A 24,837-nucleotide genomic window follows, 5' to 3' on the forward strand; every position below is an offset into this window, starting at 1 on the left:
TTATCAATGCAATCTCTGCATCTAAAAACACAAACCAAAACACATGAAATACTAGTAAATCATCACTTTGGCACAAATTCCTTACATTTAGTGTGCATAAGAGCACTTTCACAGCAGTGCCTGAGGAATGACAAGTTACACAGTTAGAATAACACACCATACATGATTTGCGTGTGAGGGTAAGGGCACATGGTTTCACATTTATACCAAACGTGTGTATAGCCCTTGAGTATGGTGAAGGGTACTGGAATAGAGCACAATGTCCCCAGTGGGACATTTGAGTCTTACAAAATCATTCCTTAAATCTATGTGTGCCATGGTGTAGACCCCCTGTGCACCATATTATTCTGAGACCACAACATATGAACACTTTTTTTAAAACATTCTGTTTTTGAAAGCCATGTAACTTTTTATAGAAACAGTTTATGCTTGAAATGCAATGAGCACGGTTGTGGGGAAAATTCCAAGCTTTGCGGAGACGTAAATTGAATGAAAAGGCTATGATTATTTCTCTTGCACATGGCCAGTAGCTACAATATCGTCCAGGTCTGACTTTTGCAGACACAGCAGAAAATTAGAACAAACTTCCAAACCCCCATGGAACATCACAATTCAATCACCATGCAACACAAGCCGTGTGTGAGGAATGGAATATGGAGTGAATCTGTCCTTGTACAGTGGCATTTGGTGATTTATTGATTGGTTTGGGTGGGGTTGTGCATTTGAGCAAAATATGTAAACTTGGCAAAGCCATCGACGGAGTCACGCATGATGTGAACATGGCACATGAAGAGTTAATAATTTGTTAGGCACACAAAAGAAATAAAACAAAGAAAAGAAATAGGGGAGGGGTAGTCAGAGTTAGTACTGGGTAAACTAATTTTCCCACCATTCTCAATCAAAAAGTCAGCCATAAAGTGCTGGTACAGGAATAGACACTATAGCTCTACACTTGTCACCGAGCGAGGGCGCTGGAGTTGAACACTGCTCTAATTATTATAAAACTCAATAAAATCTGCAAACTGAGATGATCAGCTGCCACTATGCATGTGGCTCTTGTCTAACACTACAGTGTACGTACTGATTCATCCTTTTCAAAAAAAAAAAGAAAAAAGTTCTTTAAAATGAAGACAGAGAAAAAGATATGGGATGGTAATTCTTTTTCTTTTTTCACATGACAAATTTGAGAAAGTTCTAACTGTTAAAGACTCAGCATGATTTCAAACATGGAATCAAATGAATATCTGTGAAAATCCACCATCATAAGTGATGTCTTTAACATTAGTTGTTTCACATGTGGTATTTCATTGATTTTCTGGTTTTCAGAAAGGAGCATTTTCTTCTTTATCTACTCCAAAATATATAGAAGACATTGATCTTCCAGCAGAAGTCGCTCTTTCTTGCTAATCATGCAAAATTTCTGCTTTTAGGCCCTTATTTTGCAACAAGCCAATTCACAGGGCACACAAGCTACACGTGTACATCACAGCCAAATGATAAATGAAGCTATTTTCAGATGGCATTAAAGACATTCAAACAGCTGCAACTTTAGGAGTAATAGTCCACTCTCTGTCGACCATTTCCAGGTCTGTTTATTGTACTTCATGCCTTTATTCAGAAGAATTTCCGCTGTTTTGGGGATAACTTCTCTTTTAAAGCCCACCTTCAAACATCACCACTGATGTCTGTTGCAGTACAACCACCATCAGTGATTTCGTGTGTCAATTTCGTTCAGATATGTCATCCAATATTGAATATACAGCAGCTTGACACTTTCTAAATCAAAAAAAAAAAAAAAAAAAGTGGATACATTAACAAAATGTAGCATTAAGTAAACAGAATTTAGGCAAAAGAAGCTTCATTTGCAATGTGTGGTTCTCATGCTTGAACACTATCACAGACATTAAACTGTGAAGGAAAATTCTTCACATAAAGAAGATAAACCTGGTGAGCCCCGACCTGGACAGCTAACTATGTCCCTTGTATGGTTGCAAAAGTCTGCATGACCACAATTTTTCACCATAGTTTCCTTTCCCCATGTTCTAATTTTCTGAGTAGAACACTGTTTTTCTCAACATTCAAATGAATATAGGTGAAAAGAAAAGAGACCAACTGGAGAAAAGAGTCTCATTTATACTCTGATGCACAACAATCTGTCATGCGTATACGTTCAATTGATGGCATGCTGCATTACAATCAGTCACTAGCATACGTTCAATTGATTGCATACTGCATTACAATCAGTCACTGATATGCATTCAATTGATTGCATACTGCATTACAATCAGTCTAGTATACGTTCAATTGACAGCACACTGCATTACAATCAGTCAATAGTATACGTTAATTGATTGCATGCTGCATTACAATCGGTCACTAGTATACGCTACTTGAGTGCATACTGCATTACAATCAGTCCCTAGTATACGTTCAACTGATTGCATACTGCATCACAATCAGTCACTCATATACGTTCAATTGATTGCATGCTGCATTACAATCAGTCACTAGTATACGTCACTTGAGTGCATACTGCATTACAATCGGTCACTAGTATACGTTCAACTGATTGCATACTGCATCACACTCAGTCACTAATATACGTTCAATTGATTGCATGCTGCATTACAATCGGTCACTAGAATATGTTCAATTGATTGCATGCTGATACTCAATGTGAAAAGGGGTCCTCAAGTTTTTCTTGTGACAAACAGACAGGAGACCTGCCAACGTACTAAGTGAGGAGACATTGATTGCTTGCGTGTGTGTACGTGTGTGTATACACTCAAGAGCTGTACAGATGTGATGTGAACGGCCTATTTTGATGTCTGTTATCTGACCCAACAGCTAGCTCATGAACATCACTACAGCATCAACCCATTCCCTCTATGTAGGTATGAGCTGGAAAAGATGCTTGGTCCCACATGCTCTAAAAATAGCATGTGGCGTCTTCTTTCACTCCTCCTGAGCAATATCTCGGTTGTACAGCAGGTAATTGACAAGGGCCCGTGGGAGGGGCAGCTGCATTATCTTCCTGGACAGGTGGGTGGGTTTGATTGGCGCATCTTTATTTTTGGCCTCCTCTTCCTCCTCCTTCTCGCGCTTCAGGCGCTGGAAGATGCCCTCATCCGAAATGCCACTGCTGGATGAAGCACTGCTAATGAAGCCATCCTCCTCCTCCTCCTCCTCCTCCTCCTCCTCCTTTTCATCATCATCATCATCATCATCATCCTCATTGTTTCTGGCCTCATCAGCATCTGTGGCATCCATCTTATTGTCTTCAACAGACAACGGGGCATCCTCCATGGAAGACTTTTTCACTTCGGAGTCATCCTCCATCTCATCCTGAGAGTCTGATGCTGGCAGCTTGGAGCTGCTCCCTTTACCCGCTGCTGCGGAGGATTTTTGGAGACCATTCCCACTCTTGCCATTCTTGGGGCCCTCCTCCGGAAGATTGAAAGCTTCCTCCTCCTCTTCATCCTCATCAACGTCTATTGACTTGCCGGCCTGCTTTTCTATCGGCTCGCTCTCGCTCCTGCGATTGTGCTGTCTCTTGCGCTCCTTTGGAAAGGAATTCTTGAAGGCGCGTTTGAAGCTGAACCCCCATGTCCCCGCTCCTCTGTGCTCGCCCCTATCACTGTTGTCATCACTGTCCTCTGCATCTTGAGCTTCTGCTTTTGCCCCATTTTTGCTCCTCGCATCTCGACTGGAGCCCTCCTCGCTGTCGGGCTCCTTATCCTTGTGATTTCGCGACCTCACCTGGCGACCGTTTCCCCCGACAACCTCTCTCTCGTCATCTGCGTCATGCGAGGACGCCTCGTCCGTCTCCCGTCGGCTGCCCATGTGGCGCGTGAAGATGGCGGCATTTGTCATGAAGCGCTCGAAGCGGGCGCGGTTCCTGCTGCGGAAGTCCTCCCCCTCGTCCTCCTCCCCCTCCCTGCGGGGCCGGTCCTGGCGACGACTCCAAGGACTGCGCCCCTCGACGGCATCTCCCCCTTCCTCCATGGGGTCCTCCTGCTCCCCCTCCTCCTCCTCCTCTTCCTCCCCATCAAGCATCAGTTCTCCCGCCAGCTCCAGCATGTTGTTGACACTGCGGATCATGATGCAGTTCTGCATGAGCCGGGGCGGAGAGGCCCGGGGCGGTGGCCGACGGGTGATGCGTGGCTTGCGGGGGTTTTCCTTCTCTACCATCTTTCGCAGGTGCTTACGTATGTGAACCCTGCAGAGATCCTGTAGTACTCTTGGTTGGGCATCCGCTGGTGAAAAATGGAGTGCAATAATGAGATCGAGATAAATAAATATGGCTGGCATAGGGATCGTAACAGTCACATACAAAGAATCTGTTTCACAGACCTACAGCACCATGCTTTCATTTCATTTTTAAGAAATGTCTGCTAGACAAACATGTCACATATTGAAATGCTGACCACTTATTTACAGTTTTGCCATTATACCTGGTTTCTGATAATCAGGGTAGTACTCTCTTCTCCCATTTCTGTCTTATCTAAAAATGGAATATGTCATTTGACTTCCACTGACCCATAAAAACTCCTCTGGATAAAGCTGCATAGTATAATGAAGCTATCTGTTTGAGGTTCACAAACACTCCCCCTCCCCCCCCCCCCCCTTCTGTCTTCTGCAAATAGAAGGTAAGATTATGGGAGATATTCAACATTTTGTATCATGATCAACTCATGAAATACAACACTGTGGAAAAAGTTTTCAGATTTGAAGGACCAGTCATTGATACTTGTCTCGCAAAATAGAGTGGGCTTGTACAAGAATCTTCGTTCTCATCCACCTGCCAATAGGGTGACAGTTAAAAACATGAAATTAGCAAATGTCCTACAGATTAATTGCTCTGGGTTTTTTTTTTTTTTGTTTTGTTTTTCTTCTTCTTCTTAACTTTATCAACATGACCCTCTTGTTTACAATAGATTAGAGCCTGAAATGGGCTTGTGGAACCCTGATGATGTACACCCCAAATTCTCAAGTATGATTTACATGAACTGTTTCATAGTATCTTTTTTTTTCCTGATAGGAGGATCCATAGTAGAAACCAATTAACCAATTCATATGATACCATTAAACGTGAAAAGAAATATTGAAAGCAGAACATGTAACAAACATGAACTATGAATTACTGTTTTTAAATGAAGAAATGTGATCACAAAAGGCAAAGTGCTCAAATGGAAGAAAACAATTGAAAATGGGAGTACCTTCCATTCCATATCATGGAATTAGTTCTGTTTGTGCTGGATAATCTCATTTTAAGGACTTGCATTTTTGCCCCTATATATTTGGGTGGTGTGTTTTGGTTTTTTTTTTTTCAACATAATAACAATCATGTTTGTGATTGTTTCTGCTTGATATATTGTATATGTAAAATAATGTTCTCTTTCATTCATCCCTTGTGGTTGTGCTAATGATGGGGAAAGAACAGAGAACAACCCAGAACAATTCTCACATGGGACAGGGAGGGAAGAGGCTATTTGCTTTTACAGCCTCAAACAAAATCTGAAACTTCAAACACATCTGAACTCTTTTATTTTTTCCGCTAAGGAAAGAAAAAAGGTGATCACATCACATCCTAAAAAAGGATCTTTCAGTGCAAATAAAGTTATGATTATCATGAAGTCTTGAAACAAAAGGGAGTAAAATGACTTGATCTTGAGAATTCTACATGACGTGAGGAACAAATTATAACATATGGCATAAAATACCATACGACAGATTTTGTCATGGTCAGAGGAATACAAATGCAATATGATGTCCTTTAATCTATAGTAACAAGAGTTGGTTTGGTATGGTACTTCTTTGAGCAGACTTCAAGAAATTGGGCAAATTTATTGGATATCTGTTTCTGCAGGACAGATAAAAATAGAAGTATTGCACAGTTATTTTTTCCATGAGAAATGAAACTTCTCCATGCCAACTTGCATGACTTAATTCTCTAACAGTAAACATTTAAAAATTGTTGGAGCATATAAATTCAAAGCCATTCTGGTGTATGTAGACCGATGATAATTTCCAAACATCATCTACATGTGTACTATTCTTTCAAATGAAAAATATGTCGTATTGCTTTGTTTGCCTTTTTTTTTTTTTTTTGTACTCAATTAGGGCAGGAGTTAGCATGAATGATTCAACACCAAGTGTTGCAAGTATATAACCAAAAAGGCACAGAAACAGCAACACATATGGTGTACCACAAAATTTGTTCTTTCTTGTTTTTGTCTTGTCTACGTTTTAAAGTGTGAGGTATGTATGAATACTTTGGGCATGTTGCTTAAAGGCAAAAGAGAGATTTGAAGACATAATTGCACATCGGTACCTGGCACACACTGTCTCGTGTGCAATGCGGACTTACGTGGATGGAACGTGTCAAGTGACTCGCCTTCTGCCAACGAGGGCAGTATTAGCGGGGCAAAGGAGACGGCTTTTAGGTTGGAAGTCACCCAGGAACTCTGGTCCGTGCGTCTAATTTGGACCAACTTGTTTTCAGAATTTCAGAGGGGCAGTAGGGGGGAAGAGCGTTCGCCATTTCGGGATCACCCAATCAAAAAGGGGGAGAGAGAAAGAAATGCACAAACAAAAGCAATATATATATTGCCATGGTTGCAGTAATGGTGATGAAAAAAAGAAAATGGAGATCGTCTCCCAAACAAATAAATATGCTGTGCGGTCAAGCGCATGCACATCACGACATAATGAACCTATAAGGACAAATTCTGATTCTTCTTTCATCATCATCAGCTCAATTTTTTTCCTTTCGAAATTAAAACAATGAAACATTGTGCAGAATTTACAAAGCAAAACATTGAGCCACAAGGGAATCTCTGCTCATAGGTCATTATGTTGTGATGTGCATACCAGTTTGGAGAATGATTGAACATTCAACTCAGTGCAATCTACATGTACTTCACACCACAGCTCACTATGTAGATGGGTCTTGCCACACCATCTTTGATCAATACCAGAAGATGCAATGAAAACTTGTCTCTTGACAGCTGGCAATATATGATTATAACTCCGTATTCACTTCAAACCGCTGACTTTGAACGTGATTTTGAAAACAAAAGATTTGTAGTCAACTTTGCATTCTTTCCACAGTACAGAGCATCCAGTCAGTTTTTTGTTTTTTTTTTTTTTTTTTTTTGAATAAATTGGACTGTCAGGCTCATGCATGCACTTTTCTGCAGCTTTTTACTCCAGAATGATTCAAAATAATTTGTAGGAGCCTACATACATCAGTTGCAGGTGCAATACTTGTCGCCATGATTTCTGAACTACCGCAGTTGCACATGAGCATTGTGAATCAATCACACTCCAACTGTAAAGACACATGGACAGAGACGACACAGCCACGAGCAATGTGCACATGTGGGACTATGGGGGTGGGAGGGACGGCACTTACGGAGCTCAATAGACACCAGCTTGCTGACCTCGCTCCGCGGCGGCTCTTGCAGCGTCGCAAAGGAGACCGAGAGGAGGTTTTTGCTCTCCCAAGAGAGGGGGCCGGTGCGCGAGATTTGCACCAACTGTTTGGGGTTTGTTTGGGTTTTGTTTTTTTGGTCAATGGCCCGGCATCGGAAGAGATTAAGGGGTGAGGGAGAAATTACATTAGGAAACAACACTCATTAGCATTCCTCACCACACTTTCTTTAACATTTTGTCATTTTACGTCATGTACACTTTACTCATAAGCACTCCTTCCATATCACCACGTGAGAGCAGAAAAGGGTGTAAACTCCATAGAGTTTATACGGTCTTAACACCCTTCTTGTTCTAAGTTGATGATATGCAAAGATCTAAACAGGCAGACAATAAATCTGTCTGAAATAAACATGTATACTCTATAAATGATATCGCATTTGAGAAAGGCAACAATTTCAAAATGAGAAAATCATATCAAATACATCAATTATTTTATGTGAATTTTGGCCAGTATCTACATGTATTTCAACTGAAAATCACTTCATACTATCATGTTTTCATAACTTCATATTGTTTTTTATGCTATCAGAAAGAGTAATATATGATTGTCTTCATATTTCTCCCTGATATAACAGACTGACACATTAATCATTGAATGGGAAGAATTTTCTGAGAGAAATCTCTTTACTACAAATGAAACTAAGTGAATGTGAAATCTTGAAATAATAATAATTAAAAAAAAAACTTCTATCATCTCTGATTACTTTCTCAATTCCATGTTAGCACAAAGCATAAGGATGGCATGTTTTCAGGATGGATTATTTTCCCAATGTGAAAGGGAGATCACAAATAGAAACTCTGCTTCAGGTTACAGATTTGTTTCTTCTTTTTTTTTTTCTCTCTCTTTTTTTCAGCATTTGCTCCATGTGATAACCTGTGACATTAAACAAAGACTGTTTAACATTATAGACATTTCAATTCCAGATGATATATTCACTGTAAAGCTTGTCGTTGACACTGTGGGCCTTAGTTACAGTTCAAATTAGTTACGCACTTCAATTAAGAATATTTAGATTCACGAAACTACATGGAAAACTTTTATATAAGCCTAAGGTGTTGTAATATAAAAGATGTGTATGTATCGGTGAATACAAAGAATATTCAACTAATAAATGCACATGTGACCATTAAAGAACAAAAATGAACTCCCAGATTGTCACTGTTTCAAATCTTTTTGGGGAAAAGTAAAATGGAAGAGGAAAGAAATTGAATTTAACCATGCACATATCAATTTGTAGGGCTTAACATTACCAAACATTTATAAACAGTTTCATGTTTCAGTAGTGAAGGAGAGGCCTACACTGAATGCCATATGTCCTTCTACATTGTACCTACACTTCTTGGCTTCTTTGCAGTTCGCTTTTTCCCTAGATACAGTCATGCTGCAGTGCACTTCATATGTTGATTAGCTGATGAAGTTATCATTAAAAAAAACTCAAACAACTGATTCTCTTTGTAATAATGGTACATCTACTAAAACGATCTATTAAACAGTTTTGTCCATCAAAATGTATGTTGGAAGACTCTGCAAGTTGTAATATACTTTTGTTATGAAACTTGACAACACATGGGTTCTCTGTAGCTTAAAATAACATATCATAATGTACAAAATATGAACATGACAGTACCGGTGCCAGTGTAATGTTAAAGTAAAATGCAGGCAGCACTGTCTCAACCACCTGAGGCATTAAAATAGTAGGAGGAAGTTCAAGAAAGACTTAAATTCATTTTCTCATTATTGTACTCCTTGGGACATCTGAGCTCATGTCCAATAAGAACTAGCTCCATAACAATGCTGTCTTTAATTGGAATCTAGTGGACTTTGGAAGGGCATTCCTATGAGAGCAAAGAAATTCAAGAAGTGCTTTCATTTCCTCAATGGCAGATTTGAGCTGAAGTCTGATGTGTGCTATCAATGTCTTCAGATAATATTTAATGGCATACACCTCACCACTAATGAGCATTACTAAAAGAATTTAAAAAACACACAATTACATATTCTTTGCGTACGTCATAGTTAATTATCATTTACAGGTGTAAAGAGCCTATTTTCATGGAATGTGTATAAGGCATCTTTCTTTCAGAATAGAATACTCAAAGCCGTTGTCTGAAAGACGTTTCTTTTTTTTTGTTGGTACCTCAAACATTTCTTCTTTTTTTAACTGTCTACACTAAACCCTCAGTCTAATGATAGCATACTATGTCAACCTTTCAGTTCAGATTGAAATGTACCTGCACAAGGTTACACTGAGAAATGAATGCATTTCTAGAATTTCTTTCATTTACTTTGTTTGCTCTAAGGTTATGCTGGTGACCAAACTGTAAAAGAATTTCCTTCTGTGGTAGAGATATTACTGTACGGCAATTGACTGAGAATCAATGAGCTGAGATATTTTCCTGAGTTTCATTAAGCCAGTACTGGGCCCTGTTTTATCAAAAGATATAATCAATTTTAAATTTCCTTAACACACAGGCTGCCATAGACTTATGATAGAAATCAACTTTATGCTACAGTCACACACGGCCAGATTTTGAACCGGGTCCATAGGGAAATAAAATCGTATCGACCTGGTTCGAGCCGTAGAGACCCGCATTGACCCGCATCGTAACCCGTGTCAATTCCTGATGGATTCCGAGGGCTATGATACGACGGTGAAAATTTTTTGGTCATTTTCAAAATTTTCTCACGGATTTCAATTTCGTAGTGATATCCGAACTGACCTGGTTCGAACTGCATTGACTCGCATCGATCCGCTGCAACCCACAGCGTAAAACCATATGGACCCTTGTCGTATACCGCATTGCCTTCATGCAGTGGATGCTGACATATCATGGTTTACATCCGGGTCGGTACGGGTCGAAGCAGGTTGACACAGGTCGACAGGGGTCATAAAGGATTCAGTTAAGGATTTAAAGCAGATTTTTATACAGTGCGATACAGGTCTCTACGGCTCGAACCGCGTCGATACGTTTTAATTCCTTATGGACCTCACTGGTTCGAAATCCAGCCGTGTGTGACTGCAGCATAGATTACCCTCCAGTCTTAGACTAATCTGGCTCATTTTCATCCGGATCAAATCTGTTTGTGACCCGGTCGTGTGTGACTGTAGCATTATAATCAATTTTTAACTCTTCATAAAACAGGGACCAGAAAAACCAAGTTCCAACGAGGTCACCTGGATAGTCGATTTTACCTCATTATAACTGGTACTTCATAAAAAATACTACAAAAGAGACAAGCTAAATACAGTATTAAATGGAAAATTGGGATACCTAATTCACCTCATTAGAAGCCCTACCTACTTGTGTTAAAGGAAGCTCATTCTGATGGGGTTCCCCCTGCAGATCCTCTTTCTAAATCTTTACCTCCCCCCCCCCCCAAAAAAAAAGAAAATATCTATGACTAAGTAAATTAGCAAACTTTTAAAACGTGTTGGCAGAAAACATGTGAAATTTGGATATAGCACAGGGTAGCTCCCGTATTCTTGGTCTGGTTATCAATGAAGCTGCTGTTGTGTTGTTGCCATTGTTGTTGTTGTTTTTTAACTCTATTCGGGGGAAATCAACATGAACCCAGGGTGGAGTTTCAATTTAAAGACCATCTCCTGCCCATGGTTTTGTCAATGTTGCTATTTTTGTTCACAGGTATTGACTGGATCGCGATGTGGGGACATGTGTGTCTATACCTGGTCTTCCAGGGGCATGACGAGAATCCCGCCCACTTTCAGCAGGTTCTTCATGTAGTTCTCGTGTTCCGGCGGGCAGGCCGCGCCACAGTAGACCCTGTCGTAGCAGCGGCTTCCCGAGCTCAGAAGCAGACAGTTTCCTGTGCGGGAGAAGAAGGGGAGAAACAATACCAAGGGGTGAAGCACACAATGGAGACAACTTAAAAACGGTGGTAGACAAGACCTTGTGAGTCATGGGTGCCTTAAAGTTACATTAAGATTTCTGGAAAATCAACACTAACTGTAAATATTTTTGTGTTTGTTTGTTTTTTGTTTTTTTGCTAATTCTTCTTTGGTTATAACTAGAATGGCATCAGGGTCATGACGATGTCGAAAGCCTTTGTCACTGCCGCACCTAATGAGCCCTAATATTTCTACTACATCCACTACCACAAATATCTAACCACAACAGCTACATCTACTACTATCAGTACACTTCTACAACTATTACTACTACCACTTCTATTATGTAAGCTGCTACTGCCATTACATCTACTGCTACTACCACTACTACCACTACTACCACTATTTCCACTATTACCACCACTGTTATCATTATCACTACCCCTATTGTTTAATACCACAAATCTTCTGCCAGCATCTTCAATCTCATCACATCTATTACTACTATCACCATGGCAACTGACTACTACTACCTCCTGTTGATACAGTATCTATTTCTCAAGAATAGTTGTATCCCTGCTAGTAAAACTCAATGGCCTGAATAGTTATTCCGGGGAATTAGTTATTCCATCTTTGACAATAGATTCCGGGGAATCCTATCACACCAGGATATCCTCACATTCACATCTGCCACTATTCTTGATGTGATACCATGGCAACAAAGCAACGAGCATGAAACGCGTTGCTCTAACTACTCCTGGGAGCGAACCTTGCATGAAGACAGGCTCGCAGAAGTCATACTGGTCGACGGAGGGCGACCGTCGTAGGAACATCTGGAGCCGCTCATTGGCGTAGTCGATGACATCCAAGTGGATTTCGATGCCGTGATTGATGCCGTAAGAACCTTTGAAACAGAAAACACAAGAAGCAGAGATGAAAACTTTAGAAGAATATCAAAAATGGGTGAAGAATATTTACCATCATGCTTCAACTTGCAAAAGAAATTGTCATATCTGTGTCTCCTAGAGTAAAGGTCTGGTTTTCAGGAGAAGATAATTTCCTGTAATGGGAAGGTGTCTGTGTACACCGTGTAGCTGCTGAGTTTACCTGAATTGAATTCTTGAATATGATATATTGTACAGTCAAACCTGTCTATACACTATAGTGACCACTGTTTATAGCGACCACCTGCCGTATGGGACCACTATAAAAGACACTTCCCCTCAAGAGAAAAGCCATGTTAACAACCCTACAGCGGCCACCTGTCTACATCGGCCACTTTTTTTTTTTGTCTCTCTTGGGGTGGCTGCTATAGACAGGTTTGACTACTGCATACACCATATATTTAGTGAGTCTAAATTTTCATGAATCAGGATTTCCCGACGATTTCACGAGTGGAGAAATGTATATGTGTGAGTCACATTCCCATATGGGATCATAGTAATTATTTTCATGTGTCTTTAATAATTTGGTGAATAGCACTTGACTTGCAAAATTCGCAAAATATTCGGCGTATACGGTATATAGTTAGATCTTATATGACTGCTAATGAAGACAAAGAATGCTTGCAAGCAGCCAACCATGAAACCAATGGCTGAATGTTCCTTCTGAAGGACTTGGCAGTGAGGATACCGTAAAACATGATATATTCGTGGCATTAAATTTTCGCGAATTGGAGCCAACAGCCTTTTTCGTGGCATTAAATTTTCACGAATTGCCACCGGCATTCTTTGCATATAGTGTAGACAAGAACTTTTGTGTGCATTTTAATTTTGCGAATCTTGGCGCTTGTAAGATTCGCGAAATTAAAATGCGCACGAACATTCCTCGTTTTACAGTATACAATGCCGTACCTAATGGTGCAAACCACTGCTGCCATGATGGCGACCTGGTTCATATTTCACAATCTACAAGCTTTTTCAAAGAGGGGGCAAAAATTTCAATCAATGCACAGAAGAAATTTCTATTTTGTCTCTGAGATAACACCTGACTAATAAATAGAAGATAACGGACCAGACTGATTACAGGAATTTCTTCTTGTCTTATACGTACAGTATTATACAACACTCCTGTGTTAAACTCATGATTGACTCAAAGTTTTTAGTCCATCCCACTGGTCTGACGTCAAAATAAACAAATCTTTGCTGTGCGCACTCAACAGTTGCAAGCGCACTTACCATTTCATTTTTTTTTTTTTTACTCGGTTTTGTAAACAACTGCAACTGATTGGTTTCGCGTACGTACATTCAAGGATCTGTGTGGACCACATTTGTTGGCGTCTGAGGTGTTGTATAAAACAAATAGGGCATGGTTTTTACTCGTGCAATTGAACAAATTTTCACACTCGTAACCATTCACTATAATATCTATTGGGCTCATCTGATGATAATCAGTAAGATTTACACATTCCACATTCTGTTCATTTTTAAGATAGAGGTAAGAGGAATAATACAAATAAGAGTAATGTTCATTTAACTATAAAAATCAAACAAATACGCATTGATGGTCCAATCTATCAGACAGATCAAAAATCACAAGAATATCAAAACATGATGCAATAATTACACAAAGATTTTGTCACAAGTTTGTTCTTTCATTTAATTCTTACAATCACTATGAAATGGCATTATATCACTTTCACATACTGGTATATTTAGTACTGAACATCTCTTCTTATCCAAACAAAACACACAGCCATCCAACCAGTGCCTCTTATGCATACTACTACATAGATCTGCATGAAAACAAAAGTAAAACTAAACTCTGTTCTTAAACACGTTGAAGACAAGGTTATATGTAGTCCCAAGTACGCTTGGGAAGATGTCTATAAAAATGAGTGTTATTGCAAATTAAGTCAGCTCATCCCCAATGGATTAACAGCAAGTAGTTCTTCATTATAATAGTGATAGCAGCACATGGCCTACCATCGATGCAAAATCATTTCATCTCATGTAGGACATGAGGCTCATCAAAATACAGTAAGCTGCTTTACTAATAAGGTCATGATGACATTAGCAACACTAAATGTATTAACCATTGGCAGCAGTTTTTTTGCTAACAATCTTGGACTAGCTTGCAAAGCTGCCTACTGGTTTGCTAATAGTGGACTCATTCCACTGCCACATCATTAAATATGGCAAGATATGTACAGCTAAGTTTGAACAGGTTCTGAAATGCCAGCGTGATGTGCCTGCATCATGGGATGGGCATGTGCCAAACATGGAACTACACACAATGTTCTCATTCCAGCTACTGCCCTCGTGTGTTTAGTCTCCTGTGCTAATGATGACATACTCGCAAATCTCTGGCAGGCTTCCCAAATCAGATAGCATCAGACTGTATGTCAACACCTATGTATTACATTTAAGTGCAATCGTAACCCATGCTCAAGCTACAACTTAAGTATTTAAAATATATATTAAATGGTTTAAGTTTCATCTGAGTCAGATAGAACATGATGGGATTTGTGGCAGAGATATATTGGTCCCAACCACATTAATTATAACATACATGTAGTAGGGGGCCTACTGTACAATGGATGCAGAGAATTTATTTCATGATTTCACAACTCTCCCACTATACTGGTTTGTATACTAAAATGATATAAAAATCACATTTTTTGGTCAAATATTCAGCAACTACAATCCCTTCCCCTAAAATGTCATTATTGTTTAAATATTATTACAACACAGCAATTGAATATGATTCTAGATACGATATTAAATTTCAGATATTCAGTCGAAAACAGGGGAGGGATTACTCAAATGTGTGTGCAGGTTAGTGAAAAGCTGGTGAAGCAATCACACTGTCATTTAACTCATCTTATCTGTCAGTATCAAGCGCTACATAAGTGTTATTTATTATTATTATCATTATCATTATTATTATTATTATCATTATTAGTTGTAAACAAGGTTGTGGCTGATATCACCATAAAGTGATCTTTAATTATAACACATGAACCTTTACAGTTCCATAACAGTTTTCTTCTTTTTTTTTCCCATGTCTAATTTTATTGAAACTTCTCCTTTGTTTGATTTGATTTTACTAGTCTATCAGAACAAACTAGAACATTAAGTTAAATTATACTCTTTTAACCCATTTAGGACAGGTTGATTTTGCCATAACACACATTTCCCATACACACCTGCCCGAGTATACTTAACTTGGAACTAGTCTTCAATGGGTTCAGACCAATTTCATGAATAAAATCAAGAAAGGCAAAGATATACAACAGGTTCTCATAAAAACACGTGGACAAACAAACAAACAAACAAATAAAGGAAAAAGGGCACTCACCGACCACCAGGCCCACCATGGTACTAAGGTAGCCGGTCCCACTGCCCAGGTTAAGGAAGGACAGGCCTGGTTCCAGCTTGAGGGCCTCCATGACCTCTGAGTAGATACAGGGAGCTGACAAGTGGATGTTGCCATGCTTCCAGGCCAAGTCCTTGTAAGCACTGTCCTTGTAACCTGATAAATAATAATAATAATAATAATAATAATGATAATAATAATGATGATGATGATGATGATGATGATGATGATGATGATGATAATAATAATGATAATAATAATAATAATAATAATAATAATAATAATAATAATAATGGTAATAATAATAATATAATAATAATAATAATAATAATAATAATAATAATAATGATAATAATAATAATAATAATAATAATAATAATAATAATAATAATAATATAATAAAGCATAGCCTCTTCAGTGTTTACATTACCCTAGTTTACATTACCCTGAAACTTGGTTTAAGACATCAACTGATGCTAATTTATTCAAGTTGCAAGGTTACTCCCTAATCAACATCTGTAGACCTGATAGCATTGGTGGTGGTGTTGCCTTATATATTAAAGACTCCATCGATTATAAGCTACGGTGTGATTTGTCTGGTAGTAAACCTGGTTATGAGTCAATTTTTATTGAAGTTGATGATAAGGAAAAGCATATTGTAGTTGGGTGTATTTATAGGGCTCCAAGAAGTGATATTGAATCATTTTGTGATAATATTGAAGAGCATATGCAAACGTTATCTAGGGAGAACAAGTTTGTTTATGTTATGGGTGACTTCAATATCAATCTGCTAAATTCTGATTATGATGATAGTGTGAAGGGGTTCTTGGATCTTATGTATTCACATAATATGTTCCCTCTCATCACTAAACCTACTCGCATTACTGACACCTCTGCTACCCTGATTGATAATTTTTTCACAAATTGTATTCAAAATAATGTTGTGAGTGGTCTTATATTTTCAGACCTATCTGATCATTTGCCTATTTATTGTATAGACAAAGGAAAAGTAAGCATATCAAATGGTGAAAGAAGTATAAAAACTAAGCACGCAGTCAATGCTGAGAACATATCTATTTTCAAACAGAAGCTTTTAGAAGTTGACTGGCATGACCTATATAGCTTAACTAGTGCAAATGATTCATACGATTATTTTATTAATGTATTTGGTGATGTGTATGACAAATGCTTTCCTGTTGTTGAATCATGTGCCAAGAAGGGATGTAAGAAACCCTGGATCACACATAGTTTGCTTAGGTCCATTAGGAAGAAGCATAAGCTCTATAAATTATTCATTAAACATCCAACCTGGATAAATAAGAAGAATTATGTTGATTACAAGAATGAATTGACAAATGTTGTGCGCTTTTCAAAGCAAAAATATTTTAGAAATCTATTCCATGATATAAAAGGGGATATCAAAAAAACATGGTTCCATATAAACAAATTGATCGGAAAGGGGAAATGTCACAACCTTCCCTCAGAAATGTATAATGGTGATATTTCATTAAGTACAAATACGCAAAAGGCTGAACATTTCAATCAGTATTTTGCAGGAATTGCTGCTAAGATAAGTGAAAAGATCCCAAGTACATCCAATACTTTTCAGGATTATTTGAAACCTACAAAAAACAGCAAATCTTTATTTTTGAAGCCCACTACTGCATCTGAAATAATAATGCTAGCTTTATCACTGAAATCCTCTAAGTCATCAGGTTCTGATAATATAGCTCCTAGGGTTGTCAAAGAGTGTATCCATAGCATTGCTGTCCCATTGTGTGACATATTTAATAAATCTCTGTCGCAAGGAATAGTTCCAGACAAGATGAAAATTGCCAAAGTAGTTCCTGTGTATAAGAAAAGTGATAACAGAAACATTGAAAACTACAGACCCATTGCCTTGCTGCCTGTATTTTCTAAATTGTTAGAAAAGATTGTATGCTCAAGAGTAAATAATTATTTAGCTGTAGAAGGCATTTTGATCCCCGAGCAATTTGGTTTTCGCAAATATTCTTCTACCAGTATGGGTGTATTGCATTTAACTAACATTATTGCTCATGCACTTGATGAAGGGAAATTTTGTCTAGGCATTTTCTTAGATTTGTCCAAGGCGTTTGATACCATTGACCACCACATTCTTATCTGCAAACTTAAATCTTATGGTATTCGTGGAGTTCCTTTAGACTGGTTCAAAAGCTATCTGCAAAACCGAATGCAGTTTGTGGTTGTCAATGGGACCAAATCGCTTTCCACCCACATTGATTGTGGAGTGCCTCAAGGCTCAGTGTTAGGCCCACTATTATTTCTTATCTATATCAATGATATCATCAGTGCTACATCATTGTTTACTTACTCACTGTTTGCTGATGATACAAGTCTTCTGTCCTCCCACAAGGATGCGTACAGTTTAATATCTTCAGCAAATGAAGAACTTAACAAACTTTATCGTTGGTTTTGTTGTAATAAATTGTCACTTAATCTTCAGAAGACACAATGTGTTATTTTCAGAACAAGGAATAAGAGGATACCTGTAAACACCCCTTCTCTCATTATTGGTGGACATCAGGTAGCTACAAGCGAAAATGTATTATTCCTTGGTATTACTATCAATGAATTTCTGTCATGGAAGCAACACATACTAAATGTATGTTCCAAAGCTTCTCGGGGTGTTGGTGTGATGCATAAGCTAAAATTTATTGTTCCTAAAAGTGTCTTGACTACACTGTATAATAGCATCATAATGCCTCACTTGATGTATTGTAATGTTGCCTGGGGTAATACTTATAACAGCCATCTTCATAAATTGTTTATTGTACAAAAGAGAGCTATCAGGCTAATAACAAGCTCACACTTTACTAGGCCAAGTGCCCCCCAGTTCTTACAGCTGTGTTGTTTACCTCTAAACGAGTTAGTGTGTTTTAACTCATTGGCATTCATGTACAAGCTTCACATGTCCAGTTCTCCCTCCTTATTTCTAGATTTGTTCGTCAAAAACTCAGTTGTTCATTCCCATAATACACGACAGAAAAACCTTCTGCATCTACCTCGTGTAGCTACCAGTATTGCCCTAAATTCTTTTTATGTGTCTTGCATAAAAGAATGGAACATGTTGCCCTCAGATGTTAAAGATAGTACCACTTTTTCCAGATTTAAAGTGTTGGCTCGGAAGTATTTGCTTCATCGATATTCTCAGTCTCATTGATGCTGCTCCTTTTAAATTCTACATACATGACTTCATCTCATCGCTTTCCATTTGAGTAATATAGTCTAATGCCAATTATGTTTTGCTTTAAAATTCCATAGGTAGTGTGTGTGTGTGTGTGTGTGTGTGTGTGAGGGATTGAGGAATTCCACTAGAATTATTGTATGGCTTTAATGTTTGTATATAGTAGTGAGTTATTATATTATGTCTTAACTTGCCTTTCCAGGGGTTCTTATTATACAAGCTTGCTTTTCTAAGACCCCTCCACTTTACATCTATATGCATCTACATGCATTGTCAATTTATATTCAATTCTGCAAATTGTTTTAATCACATATTCAACAATGTATTCCTTGTTACATATTATTGTTCTTATGTAATTTTTGTATTGTGGAAACTTTTAATAAACTTGAAACTTGAAACTAGTGTTGCCAGGTACCCAATTTTACACCTGGGTCGAGAGGGACATTGTGGGTAAAACATCTTGTCCAGGTACGTATCGAACTTGGATCTTCCAATCGGGAGTCAGGAGTCTTATCCACTATGCCACAGCGCCCCCACGTGATGGCAAAAGACAATTAGGAATAGTGACATAAAAGTATAACTGGTAAAGGGAGTTCCTTTGTGCATAACATAGCTGATGCAAGGCTGTCTTGAAACAGCCACCTTGGAGAATGGTCCGCCAGGGCACAATTTCATTAAAGTTGCTAGCCCTGACAAGTTGTCAAAATCCTTGGTTTTGATTGGCTGAGAAGCTCTGGTCACTGACTGTTACAATCTGTACTACGGTAATTGTCAAGCACTGACAACTTGTCAGGGCTGACAACTTTGAAGAAACAGTGCCCAGAAGTGACATCACCGTTGACTCACCTCATTGTGGTCCATCTTGGAAGGACCTGTGCTTTGAGTTGGGACCTTGAGGTGGTCACAGTTATACTGTTGGTATGTATGAATGGCATCCAAACTCAGCCATATGCTTTAATACAGTAGTCTAAACTGGTCAGAACAACTGGTCATGAGATTTCAAGAAGTCCCATTTCCCTCTCACTTCTTATACACATTTTGATTGTTTATTTGTTTATCTATTTGTTTGTTTGTCTGTTTGTTTGCTTCATTTTTTTTATGGCTCTACATGTATATGAACAAGCAGATAATCATGTAGAAAAGAAACACACACACAAACAATTTGTGTAATGCTCATAATGCAATTGTGCCGATTCACACCGTTTCTTGAAACTAATGACCAAGCTATATCTTGCCTAAAGCTCTATTGTACGCTTGTATAAGAGAAAGCGAAATAGGCAGAATGAGGGATCTGATCGAGCATGCCCTATAGTGGGGTAAATCTATTCTTCTATCCTGTCTGCCTTAGTCCCACATATAATATTTCTGAGATCATGAGGGACACTGCTGATGGGAATCACAGCACAGAACACAAATTAATGCTCCAATGACATCATGGCTTGGAAGCCAACATGAGGCCAACCCATGTAAAAACAGGATCTAAGGTGCCTCAAAGCTCATGTCTATCATGAACGATTCATGAAGTGGCCTTGCACCGGCAGCTAGTGAAGCAGCTCTGATACTTGCATAATAAAGTGCTAATCCAAATTTATAACAACATAGACAAGCATGCAAACACAGTTAAGGTTTACTGCTTGTGTCATTATCATATCATTTCATGATTTTATGTTTTTCTTCCTTTGTTTTTCTAAAGATATGACATCTTTGTTTTTTCTTGTTTCTGCTAACAGCATTTATCACCATCACATTTTCGATCAACAATAAGAGCTGAACATGCTGTAGGATTTCCTTCAATTCTTCAGTTTCTTTATCATCAGCTCTACTGGAAAGGGGAACAATTACCTTTAAGGCACCTTAAATCTAGGTGACAGAACACAGCCTCCCATACAGTCATGACTGTCACCTAAATCAAATACCAATATCCTCATATCCGATCCATGGCTGAGAGGTATTGTAGTCTTCACACCTCAGACCCCATTTTACTCGCAGTGATACAATACATTATGTAACTGTATACTTAACAATGTATCACATGCAGATCACATATGGTGTATTTCAGCAGAAAGTGGCACACAGTGCCTGTCCAAGATTTTCTGACACACATTGGTCAATGTCAGCACAGTCAGTCAGGATTACAAGTCCTGTCCCCCCCAGCATGAAAATTTTCGGAATCGCTACTGCGTTCAATGCATCGTGTATCGACAAGCACTTCTGTGTGCATGATCCCATATACTTTTGCAAATCTTGGTTCCTCGTGAAATTCGCTCCTCATGAAATTCGCTCAAGTTTCATGCACCCAAAAAAATTCTTGGTTGCACATTATATCATAGTATAGCCCAAGTACATTTTTCCAAATCAAATTTCTTCTTCCATCACCTCTCTACTCTGCCCTGACATATACGATAAGTTTGAGAGCTAGAGAGTTGAAAACCCGAGGAGCACTACATACTGTAGCTACATTGTAGGTACTGCTACATACCGTACCACACTGCATGAAGACATGTTGATGCATACACTGTATATCATACAAGGGTTAACACTCAAACAAGAGACTAATAGAGTCTCACGCTCATAAAGTAGAACACTATCATCTCTATGGTACTGCCGCTGACGGCCACCACAGCTGTAAAACTAGGACTTTCCCCCTTCTGTAATTTCCAAATTGTGGACGTAATGCATGTGGTCGTGCACAAGAAAATAAATGAAAGAATGTCTCTCTACACTTGTCTCTCTACACTAGCTTGACGTCCCTTCCAATCTAAAGACACCATAGCATGGGGATACATCTGTACAATGGAGTGTAAAGGCTGACCCGGCTCAGATATATTCGAGAATCCCTGTATCAAAATTGGGTGCAGCGTTATCACTGATTATAAAATGGGTTCAAGAATGTAGCCAATTGGAAGCGCTGAAATGAGTCACGTGCGAGTGCATTATTTTTTACGATCATGCACGGCCTGACGTCACAATGTTTACACTATTAGTGCGCACTCAATCAGTTGTTACAAGTGCGCATCACGCGCTACTATACGCGCTGTCAATCCTGTAAACAACTTCTAATTCGGGCTGCCAGCCGGCCTTTCTTATGTGCATAACATGTGGCGTACGTATACTCTTATACGAAGCGTACAGTACTTATGTGCGGGATTTCCGAGTGCGACGTGCGTAAATGTTTGGGACGAACATCTTCGGACATCTTGACTTTTGAGCGAGTGCTACATGTAGCTGACTGGTATTGACCCACAAAGGTAAGTGAAAAATGCTGTTAGTTTTCAACCCATTTTATCAAACAAATGATGCACAGGATTATTTCGTGGCGTTAGTTAAGGTGCGGCGCACTCGAGAGTATTGACAATGGTGCAACATGCACTTGGCTGCACCTCGTGCATGTTGCACCATTGTCAATACTCTCGAGTGCGCCGCACCTCTACTAACGCACCCTATCCTGTGCATCATTTGTATATTATAAAATGGGTTCAAGAATGTAGCCAATAGGAAGCGCTGAAATGAGACACACCTCCTTCCTTTACTTCAGTACAATTGCACTGCCTGTAATCCTATGGTAGATTGCCGATCGTCTGTGCGCGCGGCGGCTCCTTTGATGAATTGCATGCATACGCGTACGCGCTGTCAATCCTGTAAACAACTTCTAGTTTGGGCTGCCGGCCGGCCGGCCTGTCTTCCCTTGTGCATAACATATGTGGCGTACGTACGTATACTGTACCGTACTATACGTACACTTTGTACAGTACAGTAGACCAAGCGTTATGGGACCGGACGCGTACATGGAGTCACTTTGAAGAGCAAATCCAACGATTTAGCAGGTTAATTCTCACGCCGTTTTCAGAGTATGTTGTCTAGTAGGCCTATATGAGGAGTCTATATCAAGTCTTTAAGGTAAAGGGTGCATATTCTATGTAAAATAAGTAAGTTTTCATGCGGGTGTCCGGAAACCCAACCCCCCATTATACTTATAGGCCTACTGTATGTGCGGGACTTCCGCGAGTGCGACGTGCGTAAAAGTTTGGGACGAACATCTTCGGACGTCTTGACCCACAAAGGTACGTGAAAAACGCTGAAAAATGATGTTAGTTTTCGAATTTTCGACCCATTTTATAAAACAAATGATGCACAGGATTATTTCGTGGCGTTAGTGTAGGCGTAGCTCACTCTCGGGTATTTACAATGTAGTGCAACATGCACTCGGTTTCGCCTCGTGCATGTTTCACAATTGTAAATACCCTCGAGTGCACTACGCCTACACTAACGCACTCTATCCTGTGCATCATTTGTATATCAATATGTACAGGTGTACATTTAAAGTACAACACACATAGCCAAAGAATTCCAACTGGAGTCGCGATCATTACCGATAAGCATACGCTTCGATGCACATATATTCGCCGACGTACGGGCCCCGGGTGCTATTTGTGGTTTTTGAATGTACCCCGTGAGCAGAGAATGAAGATCAATTCAATTGGGCCACATACCCCATGTCTCCCTATACAGTGTATACACTACCATGCCGTTGAGGATGAGTCCCGAGTACAGTGAAACCCCGTTATAACGAGTTGGGTTATAACGAGGAACCGCTTATAACGAGGTGATCGCGTCGGTCCCGTTTTCCTTTGCGTGTAAACCTATGGCAGAACGAATCGGTTATAACAAGTTCGGTTATAACGAAATTCCGGTTATAACGAGGACAATTTCGGTGCATCATGATAAAGAAAAACATAAGTAATTTGATCGGATATAACGAGGTTCCATTTCTTAACTTGTCGCTTTCAAACACGCGACAAACGAAACATTGAAATCCGAATTCACGCTATCCATGTCTCTTTCCCGTTTAGCAGAGTACCGTTCCTTCCATGTTTTCTTCTAACCCACGCGTTGAGACACAGGAATACTTTCCGATGTTCCGACTAAGCTATTGAATATTATCATTTTATTTTCCTTTTTCGCGAGATACGCGTGCGTGATAGAAGGTCGATCAGACCACACCGCAACAAGAGAGAGGGGGAAAAAATGCATTCAAAAACTTTTCATGTAGCGACACTCGTGACCAAAAATGGACATATGGAATGCGTGTGTAACTCATCATTATATCCTTTCCATTTTTCGTTCTGAATTACGCGTGTTTTGCTAGTTAGTAAATATGAGTGTGTATGATTAAAGCCGAAATAATTAATGAAATCATCGCGATCCCGCCGGGTGACAGTATAGCGTAAAAAAGTTGAGTAACGCATGTTAATCTACTTGAGTCGGTGTTCAGAAAAAGAAACTAACGCATTCAATGGCTTCAATAAATCTGGGTTTGTTCATTATCATTTAACCAATGATAATGTAAATATGAATGTGTATAATTAAAGCCGAAATAATTAATGATATCAACGCGATCCCGCCAGATGACAGTAGCGTAAAAATGATTGAATAACGCATGTTAATCTACTTGAGTCGGCGTTCAGAAAAAGAAACACAACGCATTCAGCGATTTGAATAGATCTGGGTTTGTTCATTATCATTTAACAAATGATAATGTAAATATGAATGTGTATAATTAAGGCCAAAATGATTAATGAAATCACCGCGATCCCGCCGAGTGAAAATAGCGTAAAAATAGTTGAATAACGCGTATCAATCTACTTGAGTCGGCGTTCAGAAAAAGAAACAAACGCATTCAACGTATTGAATAGATTTGGGTTTGTTCATTATCATTCAATATTGCATTTCACAACGGAAATTTTTCTTTCTTTCAGAATGCGCAACAAGGTACAGTTTTGAGTAAAAAGAATCACAACCTTCCAAATTTCTTGTCACATATTTTTCCAAAAAAGATGTAGAAAACGCGGAGATTTTCAGAAGAAAATATAGAACTCATTTTTAATCCCTTGGGGCGCAACGATCGTACATTGAATAAGATTACAGCCGAAATGATTCATGAAATCATCG

The 24,837-nt window shown here is 39.0% G+C and overlaps 1 protein-coding gene across 1 annotated transcript in view; it reads right to left on the bottom strand.

Annotated features, from left to right (window-relative positions):
- Positions 1-1,791: 1,791 nt before the first annotated feature.
- Positions 1,792-24,837, bottom strand: part of LOC140234353 (uncharacterized) — a 50,265-nt gene continuing 27,219 nt past the window's right edge. Inside the window, exons 3-7 of the mRNA XM_072314411.1 lie at positions 15,645-15,818; positions 12,115-12,249; positions 11,184-11,323; positions 6,371-6,494; positions 1,792-4,256 (exon numbers count right to left, since the gene is read on the bottom strand). Coding sequence (XP_072170512.1) covers positions 2,956-4,256; positions 6,371-6,494; positions 11,184-11,323; positions 12,115-12,249; positions 15,645-15,818 — 1,874 coding nt within the window. The 3' untranslated portion in view covers positions 1,792-2,955. The remainder of the gene's footprint in view (positions 4,257-6,370; positions 6,495-11,183; positions 11,324-12,114; positions 12,250-15,644; positions 15,819-24,837) is intronic.

This window comes from Diadema setosum, chromosome 10 (assembly GCF_964275005.1).
Source record: "Diadema setosum chromosome 10, eeDiaSeto1, whole genome shotgun sequence".
Taxonomy (NCBI): Eukaryota; Metazoa; Echinodermata; class Echinoidea; order Diadematoida; family Diadematidae; genus Diadema; species Diadema setosum.